Raw genomic sequence first — 16,310 nt, 5'->3', positions numbered from 1 at the left:
TGATAATCTCTTGGGATCACTCACCACCAAGAAGAAAGTTCATGTGTAATTGTGAAACTGAGTGACAGTACCAAACAAAAATTTAAAGGACATAAAATTAACGATCCTGTGCTGAAGGATGTTGGATTTCTCAGATGGAAAGAATTCATCTTAGTGACAATGAAAATACAGCACTGTTCCCTAATGCATCACTTTCCTCTACAGTGAGCAGACTCCTCATTGATGGTGTTGGCAGCCTGACAGTATCCATCTTAAATATTATTTATTTTATGAATTTTCAAGGTAATACCTCTGTGAAATGCCTTCTATTTTAGGTGATTAGACTATTGTCATAAATTTGTAGCATCATAAATCAGGGCTAAACTGATATGTTGATGGTTGCAGTTGCTAGTGACTGGTTTCTCTTTTTTGATAGCGATGTGTCATCCACATGTTTTTGTTTTTGGGCTTTTTTATTGTCTATAATCTTTAAGAATGATTTTAATGTAATGTTTGTGTGGTACTATCCAGCATCTTAATGGCTTTAAAGGGACTCTTTACAACATCTGTCCATTGTGTCCAAGGGCATAGTTGTTTAGGGCTTAGAAACAATAAGCCAAACAATTTTCCTCTCTGCCCCCTCCCCCATCTTTGAGCTGCTCTGTGGTTCTTTCAACAAGTTACTTCAGTAAAACTGAAAATACTTTTTTATTTCCGTCACCATTTCTTTGCTGTTTCTGTGTGTCAAACCTTCACATGGTAAATAAAGAAAATTACCTCTTTGAATGTTATCAAAGGTTTAATTAAAGAATCTAATGTGTGCTGTATGCTTAATGTAATATTTTAAAAACGAAAGCTAATTAGATCAAACCATACATGAGAGAGGTATCAATACTGATAATGATCAACCAGGAGTAGAGGTGGAGTAGTAGAGGTATACTTATTCTAATTTATTTCCCATTAGCAAATAATAAAAATACAATAACTGAAATTTTACTTCATTGTTAAAGTGAATGCATCAACAATGTGGTTTTCAATTTTGTTAATTCAAATAAAATATAAATTTTGGAGGAAGTGAGAATTCCATCAACAATAATAGAGTATTGAAAATTGCGGCTACACTATTTCATTTCTGATCCTTAAAAGTCACAGCAGCATCAAGATGAATAAATTAGCAGTAACATGACAAGAAATTCCTCAAATAATAGTTTTTTTCTTATATTGAATTAAGAACATTCATGTTCTCGATTATTGTTGTAAGTATTATTATTGGGGCATTAAGAGGTTTGTCTTATCATTACTACCATTACCATCATATTCATTAGGTGCGAATGATGAATAATTAATGCATAAGAGAAAACTTATTAGAACTCTATTTCATCACGCAAGGGAATTTCTACAGCTTCTGAATCTAATATTTCATCACGCAAGGGAATTTCTACAGCTTCTGAATCTAAATTGCTATTTTTGCATAATCTGTACTTGACTTATGCACTGGTGTTGAATTAATCCTCATAGTTTTCGATACTGTGACAAGGAGAGTTGTGGATACCTCTCTCTCTCTCTCTCTCTCTCTCTCTCTCTCTCTCTCTCTCTTTCGCCAATCATTTATTTTTGTGTGTAGGCTAATTCTTTGTGAATTATTTGCCTTTAAACACATGTTGTTAGAGATTGAGATTGTTATATTACATGTGCAATTTGCTATGTATGTTGAATAATTTTTTAGCAATGATATTTTTTTCCAGAAATGAATTCCTTTGAGAAGCCACTCAATCCATTCGTTTGTAGCAGTAATGATGCACTGGAACTGAAACTTGGTAAGTTATTTCACAACGGGTTTATACTGAATATAATTTATTGTTCATAAAACCTTGTTCCTTGTCAGTAATACAGTTACATTTGTGTTTTTAAGTTCGGAGCCCAGAAGACTTGGAAGATGATGATGCTTCAATGAAACCAGAGATGACTCATCAGGTGTTTGGAGATAAGTAAGGGGAAACAGATTTTTATTCACTTGGTTGGAGATTGTCTACCACAGTGTTTTCCATTGTGAAACATTTCCTGCATTCACTGCTGTATTTGAACCATTCATTGTCTCTTTGCATTGCTGTTCGAAGCAAAATGCCTTAAGATAGCAAAAGAGAATGATCTATAATTGTTTTAGTTTCAATTCAGCTGTTGCAACTCGGTGTAATAAGGGGCATGGCTTCAGAAAATTCACTAATCATACCACCAGTTTCCTCACTTGCATCATCCCTGCATTTTTAGCACAAAGTGCTTCTTGAAGTACAGAACAATGAATCCCGTCTGTTGATAGTAATTTTTTGCTTGTTCGTGATCTTTGAATTCCTTCTGCATGGTGATGCAATGTTAAGTACCAAATTTGCAGTACCCATCAGTTATGTAACTGTATAACATATAATAAAAATTCTCAATCTTCTCTTATTCTCGTGCATTTTTAAAGGTTTGTGACAAATGATCATTAGACTGCTTCTTTTTGTGCAAACGTCAACTACACATGTGAACTAACTTTAAACCACAAACAAATAGCAAATGGTAAACTGCTGGCACCGTGATTGTGATGACTTGAAGAATGTTGTGCCAAACGAAAAATACCACACTGCTATGCTAAATGAAATGTTGTGCTGTGCTGGGTATTTGCGAGGAATACTGAGCAATGCCAAGGCAGGCTGTGCCTTGGCCCACACATTAGGCCCGCATGAAATTTGTTTTGCTGTGGCTAATCCTGATATATGGCTTTGGTTTGAACGTTTAAATATATGTTTCAAGTCAAAGTTTGCCATGTCTTTCTCTTTATAACCTTCAAACTATGGCAACAATCTGGAATTGTTGTTCCCGCATTAAAAATCCTGTGACTTGTCGTTGATGGGTACATTTAATTATCCTGTCACCTTTCAACATTCACTATCTGTAAACTGATTGACCAGCTTTGTTGATCTACAGTTCGAACAGCTCCAATGTTTCCATCACATACCCAATGACGGCACAACCATACATGACATCAGCTAGAACTAGAAAAATAGCTACCACGGTTTCTAGTGGGTGATACAACACTCTTTGTAGAAGAGGAATGAATGTTACGACAAGATTGAAAGCCAATATCATTAAATGTTGGCTTGAGTGGGGCATGTGAAGAAACCTCTGGCTGTCAGTTTAGCCCTTAGGTGCCACCCAATCTGTTCTTACCTGAATCTGACAGTGAAATGCTTTTGTGTATCTGATCTTAGAGCATAATAGATACACCCTCATATATTAGATAACAATTTTAAATTTTTACTTAATAATCTTGTTTTTAAGTTGATGATGCTTCAGTTTTATTAGTTAATCATTAATGTACTAATTGTAATGCATATGGTAGTATTATTACTGAAAAAAAGACTTGTATCTCTAAGATCACTATGAGATGATTGAGGGAGTAATAACCGTGTATTGGATTGATGAATAAGTTTATAGTGTTTTTGTTTTGCATGTTGCTCTGGGTTTATTTATCAATTACCATTTTTTATTTCTGGTTCACTGTTGCTATTTGTGTTTACATATAGTAATTTTGTGATCTGGAGATAGTGAATAGAGCTGTGGGTGGTAGAAAATGGTGTGCCAGTTGGAGAAATTGGAAGAGTTTCAGACAAATTCTTCTGTTTGAGTTTAATAGATGGGCCACGACAGTGGATCCAGCCAGAAGCATTTGTTCTGTGTTTGGGGATAACGCCATTGGCTAGATGTCTCAACTCAACCTATGCCTCTTAAATACTGGGGCCCTCACACAGTTCAGTGTGGCCCATGGCACTTACTCAGCCTTTGATGTACCCCTCTGCAGCCCAAAGACTTCTCCCATCTGTCCACTGGAGAGCCCCCGATGACTTGTGTGGTGGTGACAACTTTCCTATCTTCCTGTCACTCCCCCAGCACTATTCCCCTGGACGTCTACCAAGACGGGCTTTAAACAAGGCAGACTGGGATGCTTTCACCTCTGCTGTCACTGTTTAATCTCCCCCATATGGTACCATCAATGTGGTAGCTGAGGTGGTCACCAGAACGATTGTTTCTGCGGCAGAAAACACGACCCCTTGTTCTTTAGGGTGCCCCCCGGTGAAAGTCAGTAGCTTGGTGGTTGCCAGAAATAACTGAGGCCATTAAAGAGCATCGGCGAGCTTTACAGTGACATAAGTGGCACCCTTCCCTAGAGCACCCATTAATTTTAAAATGGCTCCATGCCCACGGTCGCCAACTTATAAAAAGACAGATAACAGGAGTGTTGGGAGAGGTACGTCTCGCCTTTGGGTGCCATATGTCACCTTCCCAAGTGTGGATGACTGAGACATGTTTGTGGGTACCAGACCTCGACAGGTGTTACTGGCATTAACATCAATGGTGTGTTATCTACCGATGCAAACTTAATTGCCGAGCAATATGCTCGAGGCTCCGTGTCAGAGAATTATCACCCAGCATTTCGCACCCTCAAACAGCAGATGGAAAAGAAAGACCTTTTGTTCACCGAACATCACAGTGAACCCTATAATACTCCATTTACAGAGTGGGAGCGTCTCAGCGTCCTTGCTCATTGCCCCGACACAGTTCCTGGGCCAGATCGGATCCACAGTCAGATAATCAAACATCTCTCATCTGTATACTTGGAAGGATAGACAGCATTGGTCGTATATTTTTGTTTATTATCGCAAAATCGATTTTCGGTCACTTAGTGACCATCTTCAGTGCTAGAAGTTAAAAATTTTTTCACATTACGATCAGAGCGTATAAAACAGAAAATCACAATTACATCTGCATATGAACATAATACTTGTTAGGAACATACCTGTAATATATAACTTAAATTAGTAAGCACTGGTGTCAGTAAGCTGACGGCGATCACATAGACTGAGGTCGCTGTTTACATGCACTTGTTCAGCAGACCTCGGTGTGACGGGGCTTGACATGCCCTCTATGTGACATGTGTCACGGAAGACATAGTATTACTGGTTTTGCGAGATATTAACACTAAATAACTCTTGTGTATTTGTGAATCGTGCAGTAATTCAAATTTAAAATGTACGTACAACACATAGCAGACAACGGGGGAAGGAAATATCTAAAATACATTGGCGTATTGTTTTTTAAAAAAACAAACTTATAAAACATGAAACAGATCGATGATAAGTTGTCAGAGTGTAAGACATATAAAAGAGCAAAAGATAATGAAAAAGAATCATAAATGAATAACATGAAATGAGGTGTAACACAGGTTTTTAAAAAAACATAATACCCACCATCTGGCGTGGGAAGTTAGAAGTACAACGTTCGTGATTTACGTAAAATGTTACGTTAAGACTAAGAAGTCAAATATATAAAAAAATAATAACAGTACGAAACTGCCATTACTTAATAATTACAATGCCGTGAAACACAATGTTCATTACAAAAATGTTTGTAGGTGTGGATAAACAATTTTGTTATATTTAACTGACATGCTGATGTACGTCTCATTTGTCCCTTTGGGCAAGCTAGCAGTGTTATAACAGTGATTATAGTCTTCCGTATAAGCACTGGGTCAGAACCCATACATACATGACATCAAATATACACGTTTGCTTACTGTAAAACATAGCCCCATCATTTGGCGTGGGAGGTTAGAAGTACATCGTTCTTGATTTACGTAAATATTACGTTAAAACTGAGAAATCAAATATATAAAATAGTAATAGTATGAAAAAGCCACTAAGTAACAATACATATGCCATTAAATAATATTCAAAACAACAAGAAGTTTTGAGGGTGTAGAGTATCAATTTTGTTATCATATTTAACGGCGTGATAATGTACATATCATTCGTCCCATCACTGGTTGTACGCTTCCGCATAAGCACTGGGTCAGAACCCATATGTACATTCACAGGTTGATAAAACAGTAATGAAGTTGCCAAGCAACCGGTTTTGGATATTAATAAACTAATTTGATTTTACATAACTTATAGTAGTAGTGGGACCCATATGAAATACAAGCATACATAAGAAGTACCTATAATTCTAATTGTGTATTTGAAATAAATTTGAAAATATAAGGTGCGAACAGGTAGTATACATCAAACATCGAAAAACCATCATGAGGAAGGACAGGTAATAGTGCTACTTATACCAAAAATATTCATCATACTTTAGAGAAATTAAACATAGGCTATGCACGATAGCCAGCACTTATTCAAATAGCAAAGGAATTGTTAACATACATTAAAAATAATTATGTAAAGTGATAACCGGTTCGTATTACTTTGTGTCAAGGCCTACGAGATGTTGACTGTAGTAAAATTATGTTCAGTAGGCGTCCGTGAGTTCTGCAAATTACAGAACAACAAAGGAGCATCTTTTTTAAAAACCGAAATCAGTAATGTTATTAAAACAAACCGAAACATGTGTGTCTATGTGTTGAGATAGTTGGAATAGCGGCCATTGTAAGTGTTCTCGTAGCAACTATGACTGAGGCGTTGTATATAAGGGATAACAAGCAACTGACTAGAAGGGAAAATGGAAAACATACATTTGACATTTACAGAAAATCAACATTCACAGATATCATCTTAGATTATGGTTCACAACACCCTGACCAACACAAAAAAGCGTTTTTCCATTTTGCATTTCATCGTATGTTCCGATTACGATTATCTAATGAAAACCATGAGAAAGAGTTAAACATAGTTAAACAAATTGCAAGAAATAATAATTACCCGTTGAAATACGACATGAACATTTATGAGATGGTATCCAAAAAATATAGTAAAGATAATTTAAGTTAGAATGAGACAAGCGAAACTAAAAATCAAAAATTTATCACTTTGTCTTTCTATGGTCCCATTAGCAATAAAATTGCCAGAGTATTCAAGAAGAGGAATATTAATATAGGTTTCTCGACGACGAACAGACTAGGCGTGCTTTTAAGGAATAACATTCATGAACGCAACGTCTTACATGAATCAGGTGTTTACAAACTTATGTGTGCCACATGTAATGCAGGTTACATAGGGCAAACCGGACGAAAATTGGAAACAAGGTTCCGTGAGCACATTGCACTTGAGAGGAAAGATATTGCCGAAAAATCGAATTTCGCAGCCCATCTGGTAGCAACTGGTCATACAACTCCAGATTTGACATTGCAATTGAAGTTGTTGCACGAGGGTAAAAAAGGTCGCTTCCTCGACCTTATGGAAGAGATGGAGATCTTTTGTCATAATAAAGCTCCAGATATCGCGCTACTTAATGAGCAAACGATATCGAGAAGCACACAATTTTGGGAATGCTTCTCCGATTTCCTATGAAAAAAGTCAACTTGTGGCCAATTATCACAATTAGCAATTCGTAGTCAGTTGCTTGTTATCCCTTATATACAACACCTCAGTCATAGTTGCTACGAGAACACTTGCAATGGCCGCTATTCCAACTATCTCAACACATAGACACACATGTTTCGGTTTGTTTTAATAACATTACTAATTTCGGCTTTTAAAAAGATGCTACTTTTTTGTTCCGTAATTTGCAGAACTCTCGGACGCCTACTGAACATAATTTTACTACAGTCGACATCTCGTAGGCATTGACACAAAGTAATACGAACCAGTTATCACTTTATGTAATTATTTTTAATGTATGTTAACAATTCCTTTGCTGTTTGAATAAGTGCTGGATATCGTGCATAGCCTATGTTTAATTTCTCTAAAGTACGATGAATATTTTTGGTATAAGTGGCACTATTACCTGTCCTTCCTCATGATGGTTTCTCGATGTTTGATGTATACTACCTGTTTGCACCTTATATTTTCAAATTTATTTCAAATACACAATTAGAATTACAGGTACTTCTTAAGTCTGCTTGTATTTCATATGGATCCCACTACTACTATAAGTTATGTAAAATCAAATTAGTTTATTAATATTCAAAACCGGTTGCTTGGCAACTTCATTACTGTTTTATCAACCTGTGAATGTACATATGGGTTCTGACCCAGTGCTTATGCGGAAGCGTACAACCAGTGATGGGACGAATGATATGTACATTATCACGCCGTTAAATATGATAACAAAATTGATACTCTACACCCTCAAAACTTCTTGTTGTTTTGAATATTATTTAATGGCATATGTATTGTTACTTAGTGGCTTTTTCGTACTATTACTATTTTATATATTTGACTTCTCAGTTTTAACGTAATATTTACGTAAATCAAGAACGATGTACTTCTAACCTCCCACGCCAAATGATGGGGCTATGTTTTACAGTAAGCAAACGTGTATATTTGATGTCATGTATGTATGGGTTCTGACCCAGTGCTTATACGGAAGACTATAATCACTGTTATAACACTGCTAGCTTGCCCAAAGGGACAAATGAGACGTACATCAGCATGTTGGTTAAATATAACAAAATTGTTTATCCACACCTACAAACATTTTTGTAATGAACATTGTGTTTCACGGCATTGTAATTATTAAGTAATGGCAGTTTCGTACTGTTATTATTTTTTTATATATTTAACTTCTTAGTCTTAACGTAACATTTTACGTAAATCACGAACGTTGTACTTCTAACTTCCCACGCCAGATGGTGGGTATTACGTTTTTTTAAAAACCTGTGTTACACCTCATTTCATGTTATTCATTTATGATTCTTTTTCATTATCTTTTGCTCTTTTATATGTCTTACACTCTGACAACTTATCATCGATCTGTTTCATGTTTTATAAGTTTGTTTTTTTAAAAAACAATACGCCAATGTATTTTAGATATTTCCTTCCCCCGTTGTCTGCTATGTGTTGTACGTACATTTTAAATTTGAATTACTGCACGATTCACAAATACACAAGAGTTATTTAGTGTTAATATCTCGCAAAACCAGTAATACTATGTCTTCCGTGACACATGTCACATAGAGGGCATGTCAAGCCCCGTCACACCGAGGTCTGCTGAACAAGTGCATGTAAACAGCGACCTCAGTCTATGTGATCGCCGTCAGCTTATTGACACCAGTGCTTACTAATTTAAGTTATATATTACAGGTATGTTCCTAACAAGTATTATGTTCATATGCAGATGTAATTGTGATTTTCTGTTTTATACGCTCTGATCGTAATGTGAAAAAATTTTTAACTTCTAGCACTGAAGATGGTCACTAAGTGACCGAAAATCGATTTTGCGATAATAAACAAAAATATACGACCAATGCTGTCTATCCTTCCAAGTATACCCATTATCTGGTCGTAGTGCACAGGACACTATGGAGTCGCCAATCAGTAATCTCTCATCTGACTACAAGTGACATCTCCTTCTCATGTTCTATCTCCCCCTGTGGGTCCGGGGATAAGAATAGGCCTGAGGTATTCCTGTCTGTCGTAAGAGGTGACTAAAGGGAGTCTCACACGTTTTGGCTTTTATGTGATGGTCCTCTGTAAGGTTTGACCTCCACTCTTCAAACTTTATCCGAAGAGTGAGCCAATTGGGAAGGGCGCCTTCCATGGTGCACCATGTCTGTCGTGTCTTGAGATCTGTAGCCTGCTTCCGCTTCGTCACATTGCAGTCCTGCTAATTCTTCATCTCTTGGGCGAGGACACCTTCCTGGGCGCTTTTTCCACCATTGCTGCAGCTGGCTGGCACCCGTGGGGAGGACCCCTGTTCGATGTGGGTGGCAATGAAGCGTACCACGTCATCACTTGCTGGTGATCAAACACCAGCAGTATCTAAGGATTCCAAGTCTCAGTACAATGCAAGGAAGTACGACCCTAAATCATTCCCCTCCCTGGCCACACCATGGGAGGAACGCTGGTCTAAGGATGGCAGCGAACCTTATTCAACTCGGTAGCTCGTATGTACAAGAACTGATGGGGACTCCTTTTTTTCGAAGAAGCCACAGTTTTTTGGAGAGCATTTAGAAGGCAAGTTCGGGGAGGTGGAGGGCTTGTCCAAAATGCGGTCAGGGTCAGTCTTGATAAAAACAGCATCCTCTGCCCAGTCATGGGCATTACTCACTTGTGACAAGCTGGGGATGTTTCCATTACCATTACTCCCTACAAGAGCTTAAATATGATCCAGGGTATTATATTCCACAGGGACCTTCTTCTGCAGTCTGACAACGAGCTGTGTGCCAACTTAGAGCGACAAGGAGTTCATTTTGTCCGGTGCATCCATCGGGGTCCGAGGGATAATCAGGTTGCCACCGGTGCCTTCATCTTGGCCTCTGAGGGTGGCACATTGCCCAAGAAGGTCAAGGTGATAGTCTACTGCTGTGATGTAAAGCTGTATATTCCTCCCCCTATGCGGTGCTTTTACTGCTGGAAGTTCGGTCATATGTCTTCCTGCTGTACTTTTAGCATCACATGTCCATCACATCCCAATACTCCATGTGCCCTGCCTCCCATCTGTGTCAGCTGCGGAGAGCAAACAGTTGTAGTCCCATCCGTTTCTCTAATTCTGGTCGGCTCTCTGAGCCGGAAGACTATACCTGCCCCCATAATGGTGAGGGGCAATTCTGTTCTTGTTGCTCCCACACCACCTACCTAGGGAGCACTGCCCCCCCCCCCCCCCCCCAACCATCGGGGACACCAGTCCCCACTTCTCAACTGGAGAAGCGTAGAGCTTAATCATCCTCAGTCCTCGAGACTGAATCAGTCAAGCCCTCCCAGTCAGAGAAACCCAAGGTGCTGCGAGAGAAACCCAAAAAGAAGTCCCCCAAGACCAAGGGACTTGGGTAGCACCCACATCACTGCTACCTACAAGCTTTGCTTCTCAGGATAAGGTGCAAATTATGGCGTCTGCTGAGGACCTAGATCTCGCCGCACCCTCAAATACTATGGATACAGACTGCTCAGGAAAGAAATCCATGGCAGCAGGTCACCCTGGGACATAAACTGTGCCTCATTGAATGTTTCATGCCTTCCCAGCCTCACGACCACATCATCCTCCAATGGAATTGAGGCGGTTTTTTCCACCGCCTGGCTGAGCTACGGCAACACTTGCTTTCTGCATTGCCCTCCAGGAAACCCGGTTCCTGGCAATGCAGAACACTGCTCTCTGTGGGTATAATGGATATTACAGGAACCATAGCGACTATAATAGTGCGTCAGGTGGAGTTTGTGGCTGTCTTGAACTCAGTAGGCAGTGAACTTGTGCCCCTTAAAACCCCTCTTGAAGCTATGGCTATCAGGATAAGGATGACACAGGAAATAACTGTCTGCATTGTATATCTTCCTCCAGATGGTGCAGTACCCGTGAATGCATTGGCTGCACTGATTGATCAAGTCCCTAAACTTTACCTACTTTTGGGAGATTTTAAGGCTCCTAACCCCTTATGGGGTGGCTCCGTGATTGCTGGCAGAGGCAGAGATGTCGAAAATTTACTGTTGCAGTTCGACCTCTGCCTCTTAAATAGAGGTGCCCCCACACATTTCAGTGTGGCACATGGCACATATTCGGCCATTGATTTTTTGGTTCTCACCTTCGCTGTACACAGAAGACTTCTGCATTTCGTACTGATCCTCCAGTACTGATGTTACTGAGCGGCCCATACAGGGAACCATCCACAAGGCTCAGTCATGGTCTCTAGCCCACGGCTTCCAGTTTCCAGCCATGAAGTTGTGTGTCATGCGCTTTTGTTGGCGTTATACCATTTATTCGGAACCAGAACTTTACCTTAATGACAATCCACTCCCAGTAGTGGAGACATATCAATTCTTAGGATTGGCTTTAGACGCCCGATTGATGTGGCTGCCTCACCTTTGTCAGCTGAAGTGAAAGTGCTGGCAGCACCTCAATGCTTTCGGCTTCCTGAGCAACGCCAACTGTGGTGAAGATTGCTCTACGTTGCTACAGCTCTACGGAGCCATTGTTCACTCCCACCTTGACTATGGGAGTCTGGTTTATAGTTTGGTTGTGCCCTCAACATTGCATTTACTCAACCCAGTGCACCACTGTGGTGTTCCATTGGCAGCAGGAGCTTTTAGGAAGAGTGTGGTGACCAGCATCCTGGTGGAGGCCAGAGTCCCTCCATTGAAGGTTAGACGTGCACAACTGCTCGCCAGTTACGTTGCACAGATTCGTAGTTGTCTTGAGCATCCAAATTACAGTCTCCTTTTCCCATCTACAGCGGTTCATCTCCCTCATTGGAGGCCCAGGTCAGGGCTTAAGATTGCGGTTCACGTCAGATCTCTTCTGGAGCCCTTGCCTTTACCAGCTATACTCGAGGTCCATTCACGTACAGCTCCATGGTATACACCTACGCCGAAGCTTCGCCTGTTCAATGATCCGAAGGACTCTGTTAACCCTGCGGCTCTCCGCTGATGGCTTGATGGCTGATGGTCACATTGGCTTCGCGCATGTTCATGGAGGACATATAGAACAGCACTCCTTGCCCGATGGCTGCAGTGTTTTCACTGCAGAGCTGGTGGCCATTTCTCGTGCTCTTGAGCGCATCCGCTCATACCTTGACGAGTCGTTTCTCTTTGTACTGACTCCTTGAGCAGCCTACAAACCATTGACCAGTGCTATCCCCGTCATCCTTTGGTAGCGACCATCCAGGAATCCATCAGTGCCCTGGAATGGTCCAGTCATTCTATGGTGTTTGTGTGGACCCCAGGGGCTATGTTGGAATCCCAGGAAATGAACTTGCCGACAGGCTGACCAAACAGGCTACATGGAAACTTCTTCTGGCTATTGGTATCCCTGTAACTGACCTGCAGTCGTTATTATGCCATAAGGTTTTTCAGCTTTAGGAGAAGGAATGGCATAATCTCAGAACGCACAACAAACTGCGTGATCTTAAGGAGATTACGAATGTGTGGAAGACCTCCATGTGGTCTTCTCGCAAGGACACTCCGGTTGTCTGCCGGCTTTGCATTGGCCGTACGTGGCTAACACATGGCTACCTCCTCTGTCGCGAGGACCCACCTCGGTGTCATTGTGGCTCACATATGTCTGTTGTCCCATCTTGCTGGACTGCACACTTTTAGCTGCTCTGCAGCGAATGTTTAACCTACCCAGCACTCTACCTTTGCTGTTGGGCAACAATACCTCAGCACCAGGTTTAGTTTTACTTTTTATTCGTGTGTGGTGTTTTTATTGCATCATCTAAGGTTGGATATTTAGCGTTCTCTCTGAGGTTCCCACCCTTCCTCCATTTTAACTCCGTTGCACTTTCTTTGCATTTATTTGTCTTAGGGGTTGTCTTTTCCCTACATGTGTTCATCTCACCTTGTCTTTTTGGGGCGTACATTTTAATGTGTTGCTGAGTGGCTGGCTCATCCGCTTTTATTATTGTGTTCAGCCAACCCAGACCATCTGCTCTGTGGTATTAGTACTTCCTTCTACTTTTCCTTGTGGTGTATGTTTTCCCCATTTTTTGTTCATTCCATCCTTTTCCTCTTTAGGTGTGGCGTTGGGTGTCTTTGTACCTTGAGCCTTGCTTGCATCAGGAAAAAGGTACTGATGACCCTGTGGTTTTGGTCCCTTTATACCCCAAACCAACCTACCAACCAATCTTTATGCTAACATAAGGAAGTAAAAGGAATGGTTGAGCTCAAAGAAAGCAGCAACTCCCCATACAAAAACCTGCGTGCATACACAAAAGATAATGATACGCATCTGGTAGAGCAGTGATGGTGTGGTTTACTAAGAATTGTTTCCGCAAGATGTAATCAGCACTGCTGACATTTGTCAACAACTGAGACATCTTGCAGACATATTCCAAGAATGATGACTGGGAAGACTGCGTGTAGTAATGTTGTTCCATAATAAAACCTACCCACATTCTGCTAGACAAAAAATGATACAAGAGTTCTGTTGGGAAATCATTCCACACCAACTTATTCACCTGATCTTGCATCGTCAGGTTTTCACCTTTTCTGCTGCTCTCTATCGAACAATCTTCAAGGAACTTCCTTTCCAGTTGAAAATGCGCTCCGAACATTGGCGTTAAGTTCTTTGTCTCAAAACTACACAGTTTCTACAGTTATGGAATCATAAAGTTACCCCAGCATTGGCAGACTGTTGTAAATAGTGAAGGAGAGTTTATTATTCATGAGTAAAGTCTCTGTTATGTGTATCAGTTGTGTTCAATGAACTTCAGGAAAAATGCTACAGACTTCTGCAGCAGCGCAATAGTTGTAATATCTTTAAAAGTGTTATTATTGATTCATGGTACTGAACTGTCATTATTCATGATGTGGTGTCTGAAATGAAGTTTTTTCTATAATGATGTTGCTATAATATTGTAATCATTTTGTGTAATTGGCTTGACGCTTGACACGGTGGGTGATCTGTGTGTTTTAGTTTACAGAGAATAGGTGGACTAAAATTTATTGTTCAGCTTACACTTTTGGAACTGCATTTATGCATTAGGACAGTGCTTTAAATAATTATTAAAACAAGGCTCAGTTTGAAAACTAAATTCTGTAGTCAGTTTGCTATGTTTGGCATTGGCTGGCTTTTGGGGTATGCATAGCAGTCTGTCATAAATGAAGATGGGCTGTGCAAGTATGGGCAAGGTTAGTAATTACTCTCTCTGGTCCCTAACAGAAGCTATAGCATGTGTGCAAAGATGTTGCAATTACTGGCAGTACCTGGCATCATCTATAATCAGTTGTATTTGTTTCATATCTTAAGGAAGCATGTACAAAGGGCATTCAAAAAGTTTTGCATGGTCGTCTAATTTTTTTATTTTTTGCAAGAGGAGAATGAAATTTTTTGTGAACATACTTGAAACATTTAGCTATACAATTGAGCCTACTCAATGTAGCCTCCATCAGCTGTGACACATCTGGCCCGACATTCTTTCCATGATGTAAATGCACTTTGGTAAAATTCTAGGGATTGACTTTTACACCATCACTTGACACAGGAAATAAGGTCTTTCTCACTATCAAATGTTTTACTACACAGGTGGGCATTCAGACGACCCAAGAGTTAAAAATCAGACGAAGCCAAGTCCGGACTGTAGGGAGGATGAGGAACAATTTTCCAACCCATGTTCGTGATTTTCTCCTGCACCATAAGGGCTGTATGGTGTTTAGCATTGTCATTATGTAGAGTGATGAGCTGACCCAGATGCTGTGGTATGTGGGTCTTGATGGCACATCGCAGCTTGTTCAGTGACGAACAGTAATGGTCCCAGTTAATTGTGGAGCCAGGTTCCAAAAAGTCAATGAAAATGACACCACACTAATTCCAGAAGGAGGAGGTCATCACCTTTCGGCCTGCTGTTCGTGAAAGTCTTGGTTTCTTCTTCCGAGGGATTGGGTTTTGCTCTCAGGTTCAGACAAAAACAACCATGTTTCATCCTGGGTAATGACACTGTCAAAACACTGTTTCCACTTTTCAGTAATGGTCTTCATGTGACCCTCGCACACTTTCTTCCTCACCGTTTTCATTTGTCTTGTCAGTAATCTATGCACCAAACGTGCACAGATTTTTCTGTACTATACTGATTGTACCAGTGATACCTCACTAGCCAGTGACAAATGAGTCATTTCAGCAAGCTGTCGTGTTGTCACATATTTGCCATTTTGGATGATTTACTCAATGGTCTCCTTATTCACATCACTCACTGTCGTCGATGGTCTACCACATCGTGGATTGTCCAGTGGAGAGAAATTGACTTCTTTAAACCTCTGCAACCACTGCTGGATACTGCTGTGATCAACTGTGTCCTCCCCATAAACAGGGAGCAACTTCCTGACAATCAATGTGGCAGAGTCATTGCCGTTCTTGAAGAGGAACTCTATCACCGACTGTTGTCACGACCTGACATACACTTCACAGTCCATTATGGCTCACCTACACCAACTTATAGCTAAATGTTCAAAGTATGTTCTCAAAAAATTTCATTCTCCTCCTGTAAAAAATAAAAAAAAAATAAGACGACTGTGCAAAACTTTTTGAACACCCCTTGTGATACGTAAATTGTCTTACTCTTATTTAAAAAGTATTTTTCACTTACCACCATCAGAAATCTTGATTGCTTGCAGCAAATGCAACATTTTTATGGAGAATAATTAATTAAATAATTCATAATCAAGTTTAAAGTATGCACAATAACGATCTTTATACTAGTGTGATCTGTCAGTCAGTTCGTGCACCACACCAGATGTGCAGAAGGAGCCTAAGATTGACTGTTTATTTGTGACTGTAATCATGGCTGTGGAGAGAAGGTAGGTTGAGGCCAGGAGGTTACAAAAATGAAGGATACATTGCAGGGAGCGTTTCCACTTTCCTATGACATACTGGAGTAGGTGGTAGTGGGAATATACATGGGACTTGTCGTGCACGTAGGTCTGTTGCAAGGG

General features: G+C 40.2%; 1 protein-coding gene across 1 annotated transcript in view; it reads left to right on the top strand.

Annotated features, from left to right (window-relative positions):
- Positions 1-16,310, top strand: part of LOC124789652 (histone acetyltransferase type B catalytic subunit) — a 76,775-nt gene that overhangs the window by 24,271 nt on the left and 36,194 nt on the right. The window contains exons 2-3 of the mRNA XM_047257088.1: positions 1,725-1,796; positions 1,892-1,967. Of these exons, the coding sequence (XP_047113044.1) occupies positions 1,727-1,796; positions 1,892-1,967 (146 nt within the window). The 5' untranslated portion in view covers positions 1,725-1,726. The remainder of the gene's footprint in view (positions 1-1,724; positions 1,797-1,891; positions 1,968-16,310) is intronic.

This window comes from Schistocerca piceifrons, chromosome 1 (assembly GCF_021461385.2).
Source record: "Schistocerca piceifrons isolate TAMUIC-IGC-003096 chromosome 1, iqSchPice1.1, whole genome shotgun sequence".
Classification (NCBI taxonomy): Eukaryota; Metazoa; Arthropoda; class Insecta; order Orthoptera; family Acrididae; genus Schistocerca; species Schistocerca piceifrons.
Note: the sequence above shows the minus strand (reverse complement) of the source record. Positions and strands in the feature narration are given on the sequence as shown.